A 22069-nucleotide genomic window follows, 5' to 3' on the forward strand; every position below is an offset into this window, starting at 1 on the left:
CTACTGAGACGTCTTCACCTGCCACACTCCTACCCGGATTATCCCATTAGGACATCACAGGAACTGACCACCGTTGAGGGGGACTGCCTGCAATCCTGCTGGTGACCAGCCCTTTTCGGTACAAAGAGCCTTTATGCTTCCATCAATAGTATCCTGGGCCCGGGTGCACCAGCAAAAGCCTTTGCTAAACCTAGGGCCGGATGAAACCCTGGCAAGTTAATTTTCCAGAGCTTGCCTTTGGAGAAAGGCAAGCAAAAGCATCATCCTCGGTTCATCATATAGGATCGACCTCAAAGTGTGGAACCGGGTACCAAGAAAACCTGTGAGAAATGGAGACAGCTGTTGATCCTTCAATCCTTGAGGGAGGCTGTTTTGTAATTAACCTATGATACCCTCCCTGGTGCCCTTCTTAGAATATGAAAAAGTACTGGAGGGAGTACTAAGCTTTTTATTAGCATGGCATGTATGCCAATGCCAAATACCACTGTAAAGTATACACTGATTGCAAAATTGTTCGGGCAGTGGAGACAGAAAAGCCCCAGTGTACAACCTCAGCCAATACATGGCGTACCTTTTGCAAGGTTTGTCATGGATATAGTTGAGCTACTGCATCCCTCTAAGTAAGGATGTAAGTACCCATCACTACTCGCAGAACATGCTGCCAGGTAGTGTGAGGCGATCCCCTTAAGAACCTTCACCACAGCCAGTGGTCGAAGTGTAAAAACAAAAAGTAGTGGCACTATGTTCCCATTGACCAGGCCCTTTTCTGCGGACTCTGCACCTCTCCCATACTCACCGTCGCCCCCCCAAATCAAACCCCATACCCGGTCCTGCCTTTCCTCCACTGCACCCTGCAACACTGCGTTTTACAATAGTACTAGCAAGACTGAAGAAATCACAGTGCATGAAAATGCATTTAAATTACCACCATTCATTTGTCATTGTCCCCACAGCATGCCGCTCTATGCAAGCCCCCCCTTCCAATCAACCACTATTTGCACCTCTTAAGGTACACGCCCATGTCTATAGCCGCACACACCCCTCCCATTACCAGCAAACACTGCTGCACCTACATCAATTCATCTGCAGATCACTGCCAAGCTAGGCTTTTTGGCAGTCTAATGAAATAAAGAAAACCAATTCGGACATGCAAGATAGCAGTGACACGTTGTACTGGCTTGTTATTGGCAGGGCTCTGCATCGAATCCCCAGTTGGCATAGAAGTTTTTTTAAAAAAAAGAATATGTTGCCGTCCTGGAGCGGTAATTCGGGTTACATACAGTAAGGGAACAGCTATGGCTTTCCCTGAGAAGCAAGGAAACATCGTACCCTTTAGTTCCTGGCCACTTACTCTCCGCCATTTTGTTGTGTCCTACCAGGCTCTCAAGGGCCTGGTAAGCACTCCCATGAGTCATCATTACTGTTCTCTATGCAATGATTCCAACATGGCTCACCTGGTGCCGTGCATCAGCAGTAGGGCTAGAACAGGGTTTTCATTGTAATTTTTCTCCATCACAACATACCTAAACAGTAATAATTCACCGATGTTCTGTTATCTAATTTTATGTAAGTTACCCCATTTTCTTTCTTTAACCCAGTGCACAAGAGCAGCAGGTCTACTCTGTTCCATATCAGTTTTGGCTAAATAGGTTTTGTGAATAAATGAAACAGCAGGATTTGTGTTCATAGAGATCTTTCACAGTTCAGACTAACCAGGCATACATTAATGTTTCCAATTAATGATATGCCGGTTTGCTGGAATAGGAACTATTCCTGACCCTTTCACACCAGGAGCACTCATTACTTCGAATTGCTCGGTATCTCCTTGATATGTGGATTAAATAAGTAATAGGACTCATTTCATCTAAAGAGCAAGGCCAGAGGCATTGCTAGGGTGGGGCTAAGGGGGCTATAGCCCCTGATCTTTTGGTTGTAGCCCGGATAGAATCTCAGGAGCTACAGCCAAAAGGCTAGCTAGCCCCCAGTCCCAACAGTTCTGACATCAGCGTAGCCCCGGGTCTTTTCCAGACCTAGCAACACCCCTGAGCAAGGCCAAGGTGAATAAACCCTAAATTTGCGTCAAATCCCTCTTAAAATGTTTAATGTGTCAATAAAGACTGGAAGGTGAGTATCTAAAGATATTTGTTAATATTTGGGACATCAAGGGCCTCATGAAGAATCTTGCACACAGACGATGAAGATGAAAAGTTCCCATCACCAACACAACAGACGTTCTTGCTTTACTAACAGAAATATGCTTAGTATGTTTTTCATTCAATAATTCGTGGGAGCACTGTTTTTAAAATGAACAATTACTGCCTAAAGGTTTTCTTTGGTACAGGAGCAATGTCGACAAAAAGTACAATTCAGCTTGGAGATGATCTAACCTTTTCATGAGTATGTCCTACTTTTGCAAATCTTGTAATAACTGCAATGCTATTAAAACCATGCGTGTTTCATATGGTTAACTGTCAGCCGTGTTTAGATATCCGAGCATTGCCCCCTAATCATAGTAAAATTGATGTTTTGTGTATTGGTAATGAAAGCAAACTCTTACCTGAACGTCCGCAGAGCCTGAAGTTGCATTCAGGTGGTCGAGATGCATTTTAAAGAGCTGGATAACAGCCTTGTGGATAAGTTCGTATTGTTCCTGCAGATCACACACGTGCATAATTAGAACAATAATTTATGAAAATGAAACCAGATCTAGCAATGCAATGATATAAAGCCAAACTAACTATCCATAATATTTGTGCTTTGTATACATAATGACTATACATAATGCCACTTACAACATTGCGCCTGAGATCCTTCAATACCAATTTTGAGCCATTCACTGTAACTGCCATTTTGTGAGTGTGTAATTTAGCAGTTTGGGTCCTTTTTCATTGTAGAGGATCAGAAGAAGTACACTGATGTGGTAAAGGTATGTTATTACTCTGAAGTTTATTTAAAGTAAATTACTATATGGTGATCCCTGCCTATCTTACTAACCAAGGAGCTTGTCAGTCAGGATGAATGTACACAAACAAATGGGTTCACTTCTCTTCCAATGTATCAAGTTTTGCAGTACTATTAGGGGACAGATACTTCCCTGGTCTTTATTCCTCCTTGTCAGCTTAAGTCTATTTAGGCTAATTATCTCCCTGTTGTAGGGTTCCTGAATCTCTGTTACACTATTCTCCTCTCTTTTATGGTAGCTCAAGTTCCAATTACAATGCCAGGACGCCCAAACTCATACATGAAACTGCGCCTTGAGAATGGTCTCAAGGCACAGTTTCATGCATGAGTTTGGGCTTCCTGGCTTAACAGGTTTGTTCTCACCAAATGCCTCCCTTTTCTGTGCCCTCTTTATTCGAGAGATGGGCGGGCCTTCCCTTTACCCCAAAGTGAAATGCTTCCAATTTTATTTATTTCCAACGCTGTGCTCTTCATATTTCTTCTTATCTCATTCAAACAGTTCTATTTCCCTGAATTATTTTCAATAGTTTTCCCATTAGTACTGGGATGAGTTTTGCATAATTTATTTATTTTTTATTGTTACCTGTTTTAATTGAAAATCAATTTTTACAAGAATCGAAAAAAATTTCATTTCTGTAGTTTGATCAAAGTTTAAAAAGAAAATCAGGATCCCAGGGAGGGGATGGGGGGGGTTAAATGAAAGTGGAAGGAAAGATGATTAGTAGATGCAATACACAAGTTGCTAAAACATATACTCTGTTAATCTAAAACCCAGAAAGTTCCATTTCATTTTCCGAGTATAAGTTCCACTGGTCAGTTCAAAAGACTCCTTCCCCCCGACCCGTTGTGCAGTCTTTCATCTTAGCTTTCAATCCATCCCTATGGTCTCTAATTTCAAGTTCTTAAAAGATTTGGTGACAGCGATCACCCACGTAGTCCTTTCGCCACTTAGCAGACGTGACCACCGTTCATTTTCATCATAGGAGTGGAGATCGAAAAGAATATGTCCAAAATGAGTCTTTCGCTGCTGTTCAAGGGCTTGACATTTTAGTAATAGGTGTCTTAGATTTTCAATGGACTCCTTATTTTGACAGAAGCGGCAGGATTTTTTACTTTGTTTGCTCCTTATGGCTTTCACTTCTTTAGTCATTAGTAGGTTTAATCTTATTCTTATGAGATTTTCCCTTAAAGTTTGTTAGGAAATTTTTGAATGTAGTTTGGAGGTTGGTTGATTTTATTTAGTATTAGGGGAATATTCTTTGTCAATTTGTTTCTGTTAACCCGATCTTGTGTTAATATCCAGTCGTGAATGAGTAGCTTTTTTTTTATTTGGAACAGATTTTTCAAAAGATCTTCCTCTGTGCAGCTGATTTGTTCAAGTCTCTCTTTAAAATATGTGACCCATCTTGACATGATCTTAGTGCTGTTTTCCTGAAGTTCTTTTTTAATTAGGCCAACTATTTGAGGGATTGCAGGGTCAATTGATCTTGGCCTTATAAAAGTTCAGGACCGGAATGAGGGAAAATGTTCCGTATTTCTTGTTTACTGCTTTAGTCTGTACGATCAGGGATTTCAGTGTTTCCTGGAGTGCCTCTTGCATTGATAAATCCCTTCTGCTTGAGCTGAGGGTCACACCTAAGTATTGAAACTCGTGACAGTGTCTAATTTCTTCCCCTCAATGAATCACTTTCAATTTACATTTTTCTTTTTTACGAGGTCAAAAGACATTATCTTAGTTTTGGAGTTGTTTATTTCCCGATCGTTTTCTTTGACAAACGAGGCCAAGTTGTTCAATTTTCTTTGAAGACCTATTTGTGTTTGATCAATGATGATAATGTCATCTGCGTAAATTTATCGCGGTAGTGGTTCACTGCCGAAGGTTGGAGGAAAAGCTGAGACTTCGAGTTCACTGATTTTATAATCTGCGATGTAAGCGTTGTATAACACCGGGGCCAAGGGGCAGCCTTGTTTCACCCCTCGGGCCATTTCAATAGGTTTCGTTAATTGACCTGCTTTGCTGAGGCGTACTTGAATTGTGGTTTTGGAGTACAATGCTCTGATTTGCGCCAATAGTTGCGATGGGCATTTCCACGAGGCAAGTTTATTCCACAGTTTGGACCGTTTAACCTGGTCAAATGCCTGTACGAGGTCTATAAACCCCATAAATACTCTTGGTTTGCCTTCCAGCACTTTGTTCTTAAGTACGCTCAGCAGAAGGATGTTTGCTGTTGTTCCTTTAACCTTAACAAATCCAGTCTGCAGGGGATCATTGATTTTGCTGTTGTTGGTCCAGGTATGAAACTGATCCAATACAAATGAGGCAAAGATCTTTCCTATTGTGTCAAGTAGTGCAATTGGACGGTAGTGTTTTGGGTTGTCCCTTGCTCCCTTCTTAAATATTGGGACAATGTTTGTGCATTTCCATGACACTGAGATTGATTTAGTTCTCTGGCATTTTTCAAATACTTTGCTGATGAATATCGACCATGCGTCCGCATGTTTTTTCAGATCGAAATTGGTCACCCCATCTGGACCTGGGGCTCTAGAATGATTTAGTTTTTTTTATTTTGACCAATATTCACTTTGGATTATGTGGAATGGTCCATGGCTCAGGATCCTCCTCCGACATTAGTTGGTGCAGTTGTTTCTTGCTTGGTACAGTTGTTCAAAATGATTAATCCACTTCACTTCTCCGACGCTATTCTGTAGTGCCTCATTTGTTGATCTTATAGCAGTTTTTACTAAAGTCCAAAAGGTACTTGTTTTTCTCCCGCAGAGGGTTTTCAACATCTCTTCAGAGTCAGTCTGATACATTTTATTTCTGTGGTTTCTGTGTTTTTCTGCTTTGATGGCGTCCGCTATTGAGTTGGGTGAAGTTGTTTTTTTTGCTTGCCTCTTTAATTTGCGCATCCATCTGCGCTTTGCAACTAATTCTTGGTCATATGTATGATTTTCGGGTCTTGCATAGTTTTTTGATTTTCTGTTTGGTTTCTTAAATGCCAAGAGGAGTGGCCGGTAGTCTATTGTTTTGTCGGCCATGCATAACTTATGATGAGTCCTGCTTGACTTGCCCGTATTCCCATTCCCTGTTTTACCTTTGGAGTTTTGAGGCATGGTCTGTGGTACCTGCAGGTCCTTGGATTCTATTTCCTTCTTGTTGCTGCTCCGCGGCATGCTTTCCACTGCATCTCCTTGCTGGATGTCCTGTTCTTATCTTTGGAACATCACAGGGATCGTAACTCGGACTGGGAACTGCTTACTCTTCTGGATGGTCTCAGTGTTGTTGTACGGGCATACTGCCCACCACTCTGATTTCGGGCTAATACCACCACCGCTCTTTTTCCTCCACCTTGCTTGGCTTTCTTCTGTTCTCACATGCCGGTCACTCAGAATTTCTGGTTCAGCACGTCAGCTCTGTGTTCTCCCAGAGCCTCACCTCCTTCCACTCTGTTACGGACAGGGAGCTCTCCCTGCATCTCTCAGGTTCTAGTTCTCGCTCAGCCTCCTCCTCTCACTTGTTGGTCTCCCATCCCTTGTCAGCCTCCTCGTTGCAGTCCATTGGAGACTTAAATTTAAAGGGATATTTTCCATTTCATGTCATTCCTAATATATCTACACGTTAACTTCATGAGTTTGATAACATTTTGGTATATTGTATAAGTACATATATGCCATCACTTGGTGGTCATCAGGAAGTTCCTCACTGGAACTGGAGTCATTTTCGCCAAAGGAGGAGTCTCTTCCGGTAAGGTAGGGTGCTGCAGAGTGGGCTCACCTCCCTGGGCTACTCCTTGGGGGCAAGGGACACATTCTCTTAATTTGTCACACCAGCCAGGCGGATTTATGGATCTTACAAAATGTCAGAACAGCCAGAACACATAGGTGAAGCTCTCATGTGTGTTATCCCTGCTAACCAGCTCTCAGATCCCATTCTCTTATTTTGAATGTACTGCAATCTTTTATTGAACGTCCAAATAAATCTGAGGACATTTGTAATCCCTGTGAGAAGAATAGTTCAAGTATGGACCACTAAACTAGACTTGCCCAATGCCACATCCCTGATGTTATACTGACTCCCTTTTAACACCCGAGTAGGCACACATTTTAAAGGGAAAAATGTGTTCCTGGCTTCAGAAATGTGACGATACCAACACATCATTGAATTTCCTTATTCCAGAAAACACCTCTTTAAAATGCCTAAAACAAACAAAAACATAAAAGCAAACAACGATCAAAAATAATTACTTACAACCTAGTGAAATCCTGGAACCTAAAATAATTCCCTACAAATGTACAGAGTTTCAGAAGTGGAAAATAATGCCCTAAACTCTCTGGGGCTTAAAATCATTTCTTACAATTTTTGAAAAATCCTGCTGCTCTAAAACAATTCCTTGCAACCTTAGGGAAATAAAGGATGACTAAAATAATTCCTAGATAGAGTGACCAGGTCTAAAAGAATTCCCTACAATCTTAGAGAAATCTGTTTGTGGCTTAAAAATATTCCCTTCAAACATGGAGAAATCTAACTTGCCTAAAGAAATTCCTTACAATTAAATAGAAATCCTTATGGTCTATAAACATTCCCTACAAAATGATGTTAATCCAGGATGATTGAAATAATTCCTTACATCTGTAGAGAAATCTAAGAGACATGAAAAGAGTCACTGCAACCTTGGAGGTATCCAGGAAGTCTGAAAGTTTTCCCTACAGCCATCGAAAAAAATCCATAAAGCCTAAAACAATTTCTATACAACCATGGGATAATACAAGAGATCTAAAATATTCCATATAACTTTAGGCCCACATTTTGTATTTCTTAAACCAGAGGACATTTGAGAAGGTATAAAATAATTCCCTACAAGTTTTGAGAGATTGATGAGGTCTAAAATAAATCCCTACACTCAAAATCCAGGAGGATTCCTTGATGTCATACTTCCTTCTTGACTTTACGATCTTTATGGGTTGGGTACAAGTTTCTTTTAATAGGGTATCAGTGAGATCTCATGTAGTGTTTCCTTTTCAGCCTATTTTGTAGTTTGGCAGGCCCTTTATCACAGTAGGAGCAGCTGTGAGACCTAAAGGGGAGAATTTATACTTGATCTGTAGCTATTTTACGAACCCAGGAGTAATTATTCTTTAATTATTTGATTTACATGGAACTCCATATAACTTTTAAAAAAATTATATAGTTTGCGTTCTGATGCAGGATTAATATGTATGTAAAGTAAATCCCAGGCATTAAAAAGAATATTTAAATGTCATAATACAAATTTCTGTCAGACTTCCCAATCAGTAGTCTTCTTGTTTAAAATCAACTATCAAGGCTTCTATACAAAAATATTTAGACAGTAAATACATGAATAAACAAAGGAAACGTCTATTAGAAAAGTGATATTCATAGAGAGTAATACACAACATTAAAAAAACATATTTAGAAACGAGGCCAAAAAGGAGGATGTTACGTCCCGGCGCTCACCTCGTTCTGTGTCTAGACTCCTGCCCCCTGCATCCATAGCCGCTCGGTTCTCTAGGGCAGTTGGGAGTTCCCTAAGTGCGGCTATCAGGAAAGTCAGGAAAGTTACAACACTCCACAAGGGGGTGAGGCGTAATACCACTCCCTTCTACACACGGTGGCAGCTGCCTTGGAAGTTAACAACATAAACTCCATTTCCCGGAAAACCTAGCTCTGTGTTGTAGTTTGGTGATTGAGCCTCGCTTTGGCATAGCTCCGCCTCCCTTATTGATGTATTCCGCAGCAGCAGCCAAGACACTGCTTCTGTTTACAGTTACAGCCGGCTACTCGAAGTTCCTCCTTCAAGTGCCATTTTCCTTGTTTCTTGTGGTATTGACCCGGTCTGGCTAATTGGACTCCTTCTTTCGATTTCCCTGGATCATTTCCTGCTCGCCCGTGTATCAGACCTTTGCTGAAGTACACAGACTCCACAAATAACATTCTGCCATTGTCTTTGCCCGTTCGTGTACCAGACCCCTGATTGCTTACACAGACTCCTTACAAATAACGTTCTGCCATTGTCATTGCCTGCACGTGTACCAGAACCCTATTTGCTTACTCTGACTCCTTTGCGAAACATTCTGCCATTGTTTGTTGCCTGCTAGTGTACCAGACCTTGCCTGTATTCACAGACTACCTGCAATTTCCCTGGATTTCTATTGTTTCTATATGCTGCTACCATTACAACATCTACCATCCCTCTACCAGCAGTGGTAAGACTTTCCTTTCTGCTTTCATGGACTGACAATTGGAGTAAAGCTTGTTTTGGCAAGTGCACATAAGGACGCTCTGCTGCTGTGTACCACCCTGAAACCAGTGCCACCCTCGTGCCGCTCGGGTATAATTACCCTACTAACCTACCCTTTTTTTATTTTATCCTTGCCGTTGTGTGCTGACTTTACTCAAACATTGCTGTCCTAATCAACTGGTAAGAACTTGTACCCATCTCCTGATTTCTGTTATATCTTTATTTACACTCTTTAGGTTGATTCCTGTGTTGATCCTTTTTCTCATTTCAACGGGGGAGAAAGCTCAGGTATTCCATCAGTTAGTAGGGCTCTAAGGGGATAAGGGTCACTTTCTCAGAACACTTACCTGTTGTTTTTTCCTTGCAGCAGGGTCGGTGGCGGTGCATTCTCCCCGCTCCTTTGGGTGATCGGTCCACTTGTCTGCTTATCACACAGCAAGGGGTCATATCATTTAGAAGATCTATATTCCCTCATAGAGAGGAGGCTCGGGTGGAGGCCAGTTCGCATTTCTAGGCTCCTGTTTTACATGCCCCCCCTTACCGGTGAGTAACAGAGGAAGGGAGATACCCCTTGTGGGGATACAATATAGGGTAATTCCCCTATCCATGTGGATCAATGATCACAATTTCAGAAACTTAGCTCTAAAGGGAATGTCACTGAAATTGCAGTTTTTACACCTTCCTTGTACCACGGATGGGGAATGTAAATACATTATAGAAGTGCTCATCCCTCCCATGAGTATTACCATCTTATGCATTTCAGTGCTGCTGGGCATTTAAAATACCCCTGACAGCATTGCGCCTTCCCACAAGCACGTCATGTGACAGGGTAAAGTTATTGCATGGCAGAGAGCCACATCTAAAATCACATCCTGTTGTGAATCAGGATGCACTTTGAACTGTCAATGGCCACTGCATGGCCCGACCCTGCCCGCATTCAGCGGATGGGCTGATTCACACAAGTAGGTCTGCCCATACAAAACCATTTTTTAAGGGCAAATTAGCTTTCGTAAATGTGCCAGGTGTTTTTCCGTCTCAGGAGGATAGCTCAGAGGCAACGCGCTTGCCTTGGTAGCAAAATGACGCAGAGCAACACAGGTTCGGTCCCCGGTCCGTGCTTAGAAACCTGCAGGTATTGAGTGTGTTACAAATAACCGATCATGCTTGTGACAGTGCAAACAAGTGGACTAAACAGTTTCATGAATCGGGCTCTTTGAGACACAGACTCCCCCATTGCATACTTTTATTTTGCTTGTACATAAAATGAAACATTGGCTATTGGTATTCTTCCAAAATACAAACCCCATTTTGAAAAGCTAAAACATACATCCGACTACAACATGCTTTTACTTGTAGCAGGATGTGTTTGTTTGAAACCAGCTGCACTAGAAAAACAGGTTTTGTTTGTTTGTTTATTTATTTATAAAGTGCTCCTCACCCAAAGATATCTGGGCACTACAAGAATGTGTAGTTTCTTAGTTCCAATACAAAAAGGTTACAGACTATAGTACAATACAGTATAATACAGAAAGGGCATAATGGGATATACAGTGAAGATACCGTACAGGGATAGTATACATATGTACAGCAGTGGCAAAGGTGATGCTGGCAAAGTCCTAGTAGAGGATGCTAACAAGGGGGGAGGTCTTTGGAAGTGAACCAGAGTTTGGTGCATTTCCTAAATTTGAATAAGGATTGGTCTGCTCTTAAGGGAGCAGGTAGGGCGTTCCAGAGTTGAGCGGCCATGACAGGAAAGCTACTGCCGCCAGCTTTTTTTTTAGTTTGAACATGGGAACTCTTAGGCGGCTGGAGTTGGTAGTCCTTGTGGGTCGTGAGGAGTTATTTTTAGTGAATTTTTCGGCAAGGTATTGAGGGGCTGAGTTGTTGAGACATTTATAGGTCAGGGAGGCTGTTTTGAGATTTATTCTGTCCTTGACAGAAAGCCAGTTGTTGTCTCGTCTGAACACATTCTTTTGGAGATGCCTAGGGCTGATCGAAGCGCGTTGTTCTGGAGAATCTTGAGTTTATTTGTGATGTATTTACTGGCATATAGGTACAGTGCATTACAATAGTCAATTTTTGACAGAATTAGAGCACTAGCCAATGTAATGCAGCTTTCTGTGGAAAGAAAGGGTTTGCAGGCGTGGATTCGCTTGCAGGTGTAGGCTGTCGCAGACACAGTGGCACTAACTTGTTTACGCAGGTTCAGGGAGGTGTCTAAATAGAATCCCAGGGTTTTGACCTCTTTGGCCACCTTGATGTCATTGCCATCAATATTGAAAGAGACGTATTGATTACTCGATTTCTTCTGATTGGAGGGATGGAGGGAGTGGCTAAGAGTAGCAGCTGAGTCTTCTCATCATTAAGACACAGGCCATGTGTGTCCATCCAGGTCTGAATGATGAGATAGATATAGTTAATCATGGCTAGATCCTTCTCTTAGTCGCCTGTCAGGGGTATGAGGATCTGGGTGTCATCTGCATAGTTAGTGTAGGTGACACCCAGATGGTCTAAGTCATCAAACAATGGTTTGGTAAACACATTGTACATAGTGGGCGATACATAGTGGGTTGTCCAGCCAAGTCACACGGAAATTCCCAGAGCGATTGCAGTCAGGCTTCTATACATTATAACCATCAGGAAAGGCACATGTATCATAAAAGACCCAAATTAACAGACATCTAGAAATCCAAACAAAAATATTCCTAGAGCAATGACCGAACTGCTCTCACAATATCTGTACAGTACAAACGCAATCATGATTGTAGCCATTATTACAGTCCAGGACGTACCTTGGTTTGTACAAGTGAGGGCCTCTGGCTTCGCATTTCGAGTATCAAGCTGTAAATATCAAAGTTCTCTGGAATGATCTGGATAAGAAATTGAACACAAGCACACACACCTATTTAGTTATTGAGCACAGTCTGGAGGGATCGCACCATGTGTTCTCACTTCTTTTTTCGTTAATTTGTTATATGAATCTGAAATATGACTGTCCTCTATGTAGACCCAGTCACAGGATCCATGTTTTCCCTCGTGTCTGGCCTGGGTAGCCCATCTGCATCTTTTTTGTTCTTTGCTTTCTGGTACTTTTAGTCTTCAGTTAATAAAATAAAGTGGCAATAATACAAGTATCAGAATGCAAAGAAATTGAAATGGATTGAAAGAAGTACTCCTGCGACACATGTTTTCCATTCGGTATCTGACATATGTTCTTAAACATGTTAATTACGATTAATAATAACAAATAATAAATAACACGATTACACTAGCTATGTTTCAAATATCTTTTATGAAGTTATGTAATGCTTTATGACACATTCGGTACAAAGGCAATGGAAACTGAAGAGTATATTGACATGCTGCCCATTTTGTAGATAACTATAGGAAACAGTCATTATGTGCTTGGTAAGATATACAAAGACATAGGGCCTCATTATGAGGTGAGCGGTAAGGGGTTAACGGCGCCGGAAAAGGTGCCGGAACCGTTAACCCCGTACCGCCCTATTACGAGGTCTCTTCGCGGGACCCGTAAGGACGCCTGGTAAAACAAGGCATCCTTACGGGTCCCGAGAGGAGACCAGGGTGCTAACCAGGGTGAATGGGGAGGTTAGCACCCTCCCCATTCCCATTGAGCCCTATTGGGGCTTGAATGGCGATGGCTTCCCTGAATGGGGAACTACTGGGCCCTCATACGTCGGAATGGCCCGGTAATTCCCCATTCAGGGAACCCGCACCCGAGTTTGGAGGCAGCCATGCCCTTGTTAAGGGCATGGCTGCCTCCAAACTCGTAAGGAGGGCCATACCCTTATAATAAGAATGCAATCACCTAGAAATAAAATAATTGAATGGATAATAACTTAAAATAAATGACTGTTTTGTATGTAAAGACAAAGTATACATTTGCTGTACATTTCACTGTTGCCCATGGTGGCATTAAACTTGGTGCGTACGTAACGAGGGAAAATTCTCTGTGGGGCTGCATCCTTCCTCCCTCCTGCTAATCAATCCAGGACATGTATTCTCATTTCTCTATGCAGCTATCCCTCAATATTCTTCCAGTTCCCCCTAATTTTTATGAAGTGGATCAGTTTGTGATATCATCGCATGATGAAGATACTACGGCAGACAATAAGCTCCGACACATTTCAGAGCAATGATCCGCCTTCAGGGAAAATCTGCCCTCTGTTATATAACTTCCCTTATCTGCCCTTAGTGTCTTGACCAGGATGGTTCCTATGAAATAAAGCCTGGGTCTCAAACAACAGGATGCAGCCATGATCCAGTTTGTAGCAATTCTCCCAAGAGTGCAATCGAGCCTAAACTGTACACCTCCAGGAAAATGGTTTCTTAATAACCTGACACAATACATGTAAAGCTTGCAGGCCCTATCAGCCACGTTACAACAAGAATGTTGACCTCAACATTGTAATGTATCTTACCCCATCTTTCAGTAGCTTCCAAGTATAATCAATTGCACAAATCACTCCAGTTCTCCCACATCCAGCACTGAAATCAATAACAAGTGATGTATTCACTTTTTTGTTTAAAGAAATTACAAAAATACACATACACACATTACAAACTCTTTGTTATTCGACTTTAATCAGATATTCATCAACTCTCCTCTTCTGCGCTCTTCTTTCAGTGACTAAGGAGACCTGCTATAACTAGGGTCTGCAACTTGCAGCTCAACACATATTTTGGACAACAACTCCCATGGTCCCTCACTATTGACTAGGCAGGATAGGGTTGATGGACGTTGTAGTCAAATACATCTGGAGAGGCAAAGGATGCAGACCACAGCAATACTAATACTTAACATAAAATAGAAATATGGAGATTATTGATGCACTAAGGGGTTTTATTAATGATATCGTATGATACTGAGCAGGCTATCGTCATGCAAAGGTGATGATTCAATATGACTTTTATAAAGCTGCACGCGCTGAACACATTTTAGCGTGGAACAGGTTCTTTTTGGTACATGCTTACCTGCAATGAACGCATATCGGTATATTGTCGTCAGGTTGATAAAGGCGAATTTCACTGATCATGTCCAGGATGGGGTCAATAGAAGCTGGCACATCGTGATCAGGCCAATTCCTATAGTGGAACTGGTAAATGATTCGATTTTCCTGCAGGGTAATTTAATGACAATGTAATGTTGGTCTTTCGTTAACCCTTTGATTGCTTAACACCTCTACCCCAAGGGGACACAGTGCCACGCCCCTAGAGTACATAGATCTGCCCTCAATTCATTACCAATAGGTTCGTCCTAAGTGCAAAATGGGGTGACATTCATTATGACATAAATATATTGTATGGGCATTTAAAGGGTGAACTCAATACTGTCTAGACAACCTCGCTTCCACAATATTTGCAATATACCGTGTTTCAGTCTTCTGTTGCTTAATATTTAGCTTAAAGGTGTATGTACTGGTCTTAAGCTTACATTTATTATATAATAGGTTTTCATAAAAATCGAAGACTCTAAATCCATCTTATCATGAAAATACAGTTATCTCACTTCCGGCTCAGAATGAGTAAAATAAAGACGACTGGTGCAGGACAGCAGCCATGATCTCATACTCATGACTGATCTTTTGGGCACATCTTTGCGCCATCCCTTAGTCTGTCCAAATATTGGTGGGCTGTTGGAAAGAGGATGGATACCTGTGTGGGTGAAGGAGTTTGGATGAGTCCGGCAACATCTACCTTTAGGATGATCGAGGGATGGCAATTGCTCCTTCGCTAATCTTGCTTTGGTGTCTATGATGCAAACTGGAAAGCCACCCCTCAACTCTTAAAGTGCTGTACGGAAAGATTGTGGCCAAGGAAAAGCCACCTGTGACCAGAGTGCTGTGTAGCTGCCTGTTGTGTTGGGGGTGCTGCAGCTAACTGGCACTCCGGCCGGTTGTGAGGAGGGTTGGCAGCCAGTGTGAGGGGCACGCAGTGCCCTGCGCAAAGGCACATCCACACGGCTTGGGTATTGGCGCGCTTCTGCACTTCTTTTGCCAGACCTGTCTTGCAGCATTTCTTACACGATGCTGAATGTTATGTCTACATAACATTTCTCTTCTTTCCCATTAATTGAACAAATACAAACATACACACCAACTTTTCACAGTGTACCAAACAAAAGTCCTTTTTAGCACACATAGTCACTTAGCTTGTCTGGAGGCCTCGGCGCCACCCTCATGTGGTACCGGCCGTGCTGCCGGCCCACTGGATCTGGGGGAGGGCTGACTGTCTGTGTCATCCCTTGTTGTTGCACCAAATTGTCATCAATGCCTGGTTCGGGGGACTAGTGCCACCCCCCCTCTTGGTCCAGTTGCTCCACATTGATTGGGCTGGTGGACTGGTGCCATTCTCTTTCTTGGTTTGGGCCCATCACCGTCAACTCTCCCTCCACTGTTTCCTTGCTGTTTGCTCGATCTCGCTCCTCTCGCCATAGTGTCCGAGGACCTTTCTTGAACCAGGATGCATTCCTGATGACTGACTTTCCTTTTCGGCTGCCTGTGATCATGGTACCCTTCCGTCCGGTCACTGTCCAGGGCTCAGTCTCAAATAGGCTCACCAGCTTGGTCCTTGATGGGTTCTGGAGGACTAAAATCGGATCCCCGACTTTGGTGTCTGACTTCATGGCTCACTGTTTGCTGCTCATAGGCTTGTTGGCTCTGACTCTCTTGTCATGCATCCTCTGTTTGTCTACAGATTAGCCTTGTTGGGGCGATGGTGAGGCATGGAGGACCTATCATAGTTCTGAAAGTGATGTCAGGTGGGGGCATGTTGGTTGACACGTGAGGTGTCAGCTGGTAATTTCCGAGGAATCTGTATAGTTTGAATTCCCTTGGGGCTGCTTGGGCCTTTGCGATCTGGAGTACATTGTTAATCCTTCTCATAAAACATTCTGCATCACCATTCGCCTGGAGCCAATGCGGTGCGATGAGGTGATGTGTGATTTGGAGTTTGTCCATATACTTTTCAAAATCGGCCCCCTGGAATAGTGGCCTGTTGTCACTTTTCAGATGCTGGGGTAGTCCATAGGTTGCAAATATTTTTTCTAGGGCTGGAATTACTGCCTCTGCTGCTGTGGAATGGACTACTTCTATCTCCGGGTATCGATAATGTTCGTCGGCCGTGACCAGGAGGTAGGCCCCTTCTTGTACTGTGCAGAAATCGACACTCAGCCAATTCCCAACATGACATGCTTCTTGGTGCGGATTGGATTGGTTCGGACAAAGGCGGTTCTCCAGTTGTCAAACACAGGAGGCATGACACCATGACTGCCTTGACTTTGGTGTCGATTTGAGAGAACCACACTTAATCTCTGATCCTGGCTTTGATCCTCACTATGCATTGATGGCCTTCGTGTGCCAACGCTATCGTTCTTTCCTGCATCTTGAGTTGTATCAGGATGCACGTCCCTCGTCTGTGATGGACAACTCGTGCCGGATGGTGAAAATCCCTGACAGGAAGTCTTTCACCTCCGATGTGTGGTCATGGTTGATCTGAAGATAAGAGTTCCACACCCCTTCTAGGATGGCGTTCTTTGTCAGGGTACAACATGGGTCGCTGTTTGAGACTTCTTCCCGTTCTGCCGTGCTCACCGCTTTCGGTTTGGTTGCCTCCATTATCAGGCATATGTTTTCTTCAGTTTCTGCAGATTCCAAGAGTTCAGTCGCAGTAGTGGCTCGCTGGTGTATGGATACAAAATCTGAGGGGTTGTCTGCTCCCGGTTTGTACATGAGGTCGAACTCGTACTGCTACAGTTGAAGCAACCAATTTCCAACTCGTGCTGGGGGGTGTGGTGCTGAGCCTGTAAACATGGGAATTAGTGGTTTGTGGTCCGTGAATGTCTTGAATTTCCATCCATACAGGTATAGATGAAAATGCCTGCATGCCCACAGGATGGCAATGGCTTCCTTTTCGGTGACTACCACTGTTATGTGGGAGTGAGGGCCTTGGATGCATAGGCCACTGGTCGTGTGTCTGCTGTCGGGGTGATTTGGACAAGTACTGCCCATAGACCTACCGGGCTCCCATCTACATACAGTTCTATGTGAAACTTGGTGTCATAGTAGGCCACTGTAGAACTGTCTGAGAGTGAGTCTTTGATCTTGTCGAATGCTTCTTGGCATGATTTGTCACACTCAGATGTTGTGTCTGATTTGGTTAGTGCCTGCAGTGGTTCAGGCAGCATGACCAGGTTGTTGATAAACCTCCTGCAGTACTTAGCCATCTCCAAGAAACTGCAGATTTCTGTGGGTGTCGTGGGTGGCGCGGCTCCCTTGATGTCAGCTACTTTGAGTGGGCCTGCGGACACACCCTTGCCGTTGAATACGTATCTGAAAAATGTTAGCTCCTCTTTGAAGAACTCTCATTTGTCCCTGTGTTTTTTCTAATCTGATTTCTCCAACCTGTCGAGGAATGTGTCAGCCTAGTCACATGCTGCTCCTTGTCCTTGGTGTGTACCAGGATGTCATCATTTACATTGAGAACTACGGAGAGGTCTTGCAGGACGGTGTGTTTGTTTGTTGTAATACCACTGCTGCGAACGAGATTCCAAAGTTCACTCACTTGTATCTCCTCAGCCCTAGGTGTGTCGAGAATGTGGTTATATATCTGAAGTCCTTGTGTAGCTTGAGCTGGTGATAGCCCGCCCTTATGTCTATTTTGGAGAATACTTTGGACCCAGTGAGGTCTGCAATGTTTTCATCAGGGGAGTGATGTGTCTCTCCCGGATGATGGCCGCTTTGGGAAGATGCATGTCTATGCATAACCTGATTTTCCATGGCTGCTTCGGTTTCTTAGAGACTACCATTGGGGAGACCCATGTGTTGGCCCCGTCACCTCCTCTGTTACGCCAGCTTTCTCCAGGTCATGCTGTTCTTTGGCTACTTGGTCCCACACATGGAAAGGTGTTCTCCAGTGCCCTACTGCTTGTAGCTGTATGGTCGGGTCAATATGCAGCTTGATCACCTTGCCTTTAGGAACCCAATCCCTTCGAATAACTTCAGGTGTTTTGCCAGGAGGTCCCAGATTTTGTTGGTGTCTGAGATGTTTCAGATAAACCAGATCAGCCTAGGTCGTCTGCTGAGTCCCAACTGAGTAGGTATACAATGCCTTTGTCTATGACGTATATCTTTGACTGGATCGTTGTTCCCCCAAACCTACTGAGTGTTGTTCGAAATCACCCCACCACTGGGAGGGGTTTCCCGCTGCCATATGCATACAGCTGTGTGTTAGTGGCCTTAAGTGTTGGTTGGGGATCCATTGTCCGTAGAGTAGCAAGTGGTATCACGTTTACCGAAGCTCCTGTGTCGATCGTCATTGTCACCTTCTGTTCCCCCACTTCAATGTCGCATCTGCTTCTTTTTTTCTTTTTCTTAGTTGTCTGGTCTCCTCGCACCAGTGCCATTATGAGGTGAATTTTCATTCTTTTCTTCTTGGCCAGGTGTGCTGCAATTTCTGCCATTGTCCTGCTGTCTTCGTTCTTCTGACTCCATCGATGAGGAGTTATTCTTAGCCTCGACCTGCTATGCTTTTGTTTGCTTCCTGTTCCTGAGCATCGTTTTCCCCGTCACAGGGCGTTGACCTCTGGGGTTGCTGAGGATCAGCAGACCTTTGCGTAGTGGTCAAAGTGGACATAGGCACTGCACATAGTGCCCTGTGCTGGGCAGTTAGTTCTGCTTACCGTGTTGTTGCCCACCACACCATCCACTGTCGTTGGAGCCATGTACTCTGGATTGCCATCCAGATGTATGGGTGGGCCCATTGCCATCTCCTCGTGGTGGTGGTCGATCTGTGACGGCTGCAACCATTGGAGCTGGCTGCAGATGTAGTCTTTGTAAGGTTGTGGTCATGTGAGTGGCACATGCATGCAAATGTTCCCTCTGGCGGCCGTATTCTAGAATGCGGGATAGAGGATTACTTTTTTCACTCAGTATGATTCTCCTCAATTTCTCTGGGTGCATCCCATTTATGATTTTGTATCTGATTTCCTTGTCTGCATCATCAAACTCAAACAAGAGTGCTAGTTGCAGCCACTGGGTGTGTCAGGCGTCGAGCATCTACGCCATGTTCTGGACTGTCGTTAAAAAATTGAAGATTTCATAATGTGGGTTGAGTCGGGGCATGAATGATGCGTGAGGGCGTCTTTCATTGATTTATACTCGTCATCATATCCGGCGCCCGTGGGAATGAGTTGAAAATGTGTAGCGTGTCATCTCCAACATTCAGCAACAGGCAACGCATTTACTTTGGCGTGGTTATGTCTTTAGATTCCATAGCAATTTCAAACTTCTGGATCCATAGTGCCCATCGAGGTCCTACAGATGATGGTTCCAGGTAAGTGTAAAAGGGGGCCATGGGCATGCCCAGATGTCCCTGTGCATGTGGTGTAGGATTGGGGCTGAATGGTGGTGCCAATCTGGCTGGGGTGGCAGCCATCTTATGTGGGGTGGCCTGGATGGCCACACCTTGTTGCCGGTAGCTTTCCCCTTGTTTGCACCCACCTGATAGATGTGGGGTTCTCTGTGCAGAACGTGTCTCCCACAAGTGTCCTCCTTTTGATGCTGTCTCAGATGCCTGCTCTGTGTCTTCAGGATGGGGCTGGCTTGCTAATGGAGTGTACTCCCCTGCTTGGGAGGGCCAGCGTTGGTCTGTATGCCGCGTGTTGCATCGATGGTGGACCCTCCCCTTTTTTTCCGTGCCCATTGATGCCTTTGCTGCTATCCCCTTCGTTGCTAGTGTTGTGTTGGCGGTGCTGCAGCTTACCAGCACTCCGGCCCGTTGTGGGGAGGGCCCGGAGCCAGTATGAGGGGCGTGCACTGCGCAGCACAAAGGCACTTCCACACGGGATGGGTATTAGCCTGCTTCTGCACTTCTGTTCCGGAGGTGCCTTGTAGCATTTATTACACGGCACCACATTTGCGTGGTAAAGTCTACATAACAGTGCCAATATGTATGCCAGCTTCCACTCCTATTCGTGTAGGTCTTCACAGATGAGCACAGGAGATCGAGCACGCCGCTAGGCACTGCCATTACCATCCTCTCAGCCGCTCTAAATCCCTTTGTGAAAGATTGACTCTTTAAATGGGCTCATCCTCTCATCCCTCACCTTCAGCATTTACATGTTTTTAATGTTGCCGCCATAAACCATGTGTATCAGTGTCACAGCTTGGCAACCTTGGAAGATATGGCACCGTTGGAAACGTGGCCTTTGCAGTGTGCTGCAACGTTAGACTAGAACGTAGGTAACGTTCTAGTCTTTTTTCAACATGGCTTCCCTCAGCATTTGTTTTATTCGGCTCGGAATTACAACGTAGTGCATTGCAACCCTACCTCTACTCCTTGGGGTGAGACGCTGTATCTACCATTCTGCCTTTCTCCTTTAGTGAGTCCCTCTTTACTCCGCTCACCAGTTCCTACCGGTGTTCTGCATCAGTAGCCTCTCTCCGCATCCTGTAGTCCTGTGTTCCTGTTCGCTTCTTTTCCTTCACGCTCGTCTGCCTTGAGCTGTTTACTCCTGCTACTCTACCGTGTTTGCATGCCCAGTGCCCACCGCACATCGCGGTCTGCACTGCCTTCTGTTTTTCATCCCGCAGCATGTTTGAATTGTTCTTTCTATCCTGGGCTGCATTTCCATCTGTCCTATGTGCTATCCGATAATAATCATTGATACAATCTGGATACATTTGGAAGTATCATTCCTACAGCGAGCTTCCTACTTTGCCTACTAATCCAGCATCGTCTTCAGATCGGAGTGGACAGCAACACCTCGACCTTTGGGGGGTTTTCTGCCATAGCATGGCTTTTCCCCCACTAGCCTGTCCCTGTGGAGGTGCATTCTGCCTATCCTGTTATCCTTCTGGTGGGCATTGTGGCCCCTAACAGAGATGGGCAATTTCTTTTTGAAGGTTGCAAGACAGCCAGGGATAAGAGGAGATCGCGTCGAAAGGGCACTTTGCGCACCTCTACCAAGGAACCAGGTGAGCCCGTTGCCACAGATTGTGAGAGTCAGACCTAACTGGTCAGTTCTTTACATTCATTCAGTGTTCTACTCATTAATCATACCGGAAACAGTTTATAGTCATTGGCCCTCATTACGATAACGGCGCTAAACCATGGCGCTATTAGCACCATGGTTGGTGCCGGTATCGTAACGTGTCCGCCATGGTGAAATGGGGAAATACCGCCCCATTCCAAGGTTGGCGGGGCAGTATTTCCCCATTTCCCCATGGCCCTTCCCCATTCCCATTTTTGCCCCATAGGGCATAATGGGAATGGTGAAGGCGCTAAGTACGGTACTGCAAATTGAGGTACCATACTTACCGTGAAGGTCCCTTTGTGGGTCCCTACTTTAACGGCTGGTCTAGACCAGCCATTAAGGTCGGGTCCCGCAAAGGGACCTCGTAATTAGGCGCTAATGGGGTAACGGCGCTGCAGCCTTTTACAGCGCCGTTAACCCATTAGCGCCAGGGTCGTAATGAGGCCCATTGCATCGAATGCAATAGCATCGAATGCCATACCAGAGAAAAAAAGCATTGAATGCCTTTTTTCATGTTTTTTATTAATGGAGGGGGGTCACCCCTAACCCCCCTTTTTAAACCTTTAAAACCCATTCTAATTAAACTAAACCCTTTTCATGAAAATAAAATGCATTCAATGCTTTTTTTTTCTCGATGCTGTGGCATTCGATGCTATTTCATTCGATGCAATGACCAGATATCCCGCAAACAGTGCTTACATATTAACAATGTATTCGTCATTCTCACATTATTGGTTGTGCTACACTATGGAATGGCAAAAGAAAACCTTACTGTCTTCATCCATCCACCTCA

At 44.2% G+C, this 22069-nt stretch overlaps 1 protein-coding gene across 2 annotated transcripts in view; it reads right to left on the bottom strand.

Annotated features, from left to right (window-relative positions):
• Positions 1 to 22069, bottom strand: part of PTPN22 (protein tyrosine phosphatase non-receptor type 22) — an 851713-nt gene that overhangs the window by 123257 nt on the left and 706387 nt on the right. For both annotated transcript variants that reach the window (XM_069633366.1, XM_069633365.1), the window contains exons 8-11: positions 14217 to 14359; positions 13664 to 13730; positions 12014 to 12091; positions 2558 to 2650 (exon numbers count right to left, since the gene is read on the bottom strand). In XM_069633366.1, the coding sequence (XP_069489467.1) occupies positions 2558 to 2650; positions 12014 to 12091; positions 13664 to 13730; positions 14217 to 14359 (381 nt within the window). The remainder of the gene's footprint in view (positions 1 to 2557; positions 2651 to 12013; positions 12092 to 13663; positions 13731 to 14216; positions 14360 to 22069) is intronic.

This window comes from Ambystoma mexicanum, chromosome 13 (assembly GCF_040938575.1).
Source record: "Ambystoma mexicanum isolate Mex_15411 chromosome 13, UKY_AmexF1_1, whole genome shotgun sequence".
NCBI classification, from domain to species: Eukaryota; Metazoa; Chordata; class Amphibia; order Caudata; family Ambystomatidae; genus Ambystoma; species Ambystoma mexicanum.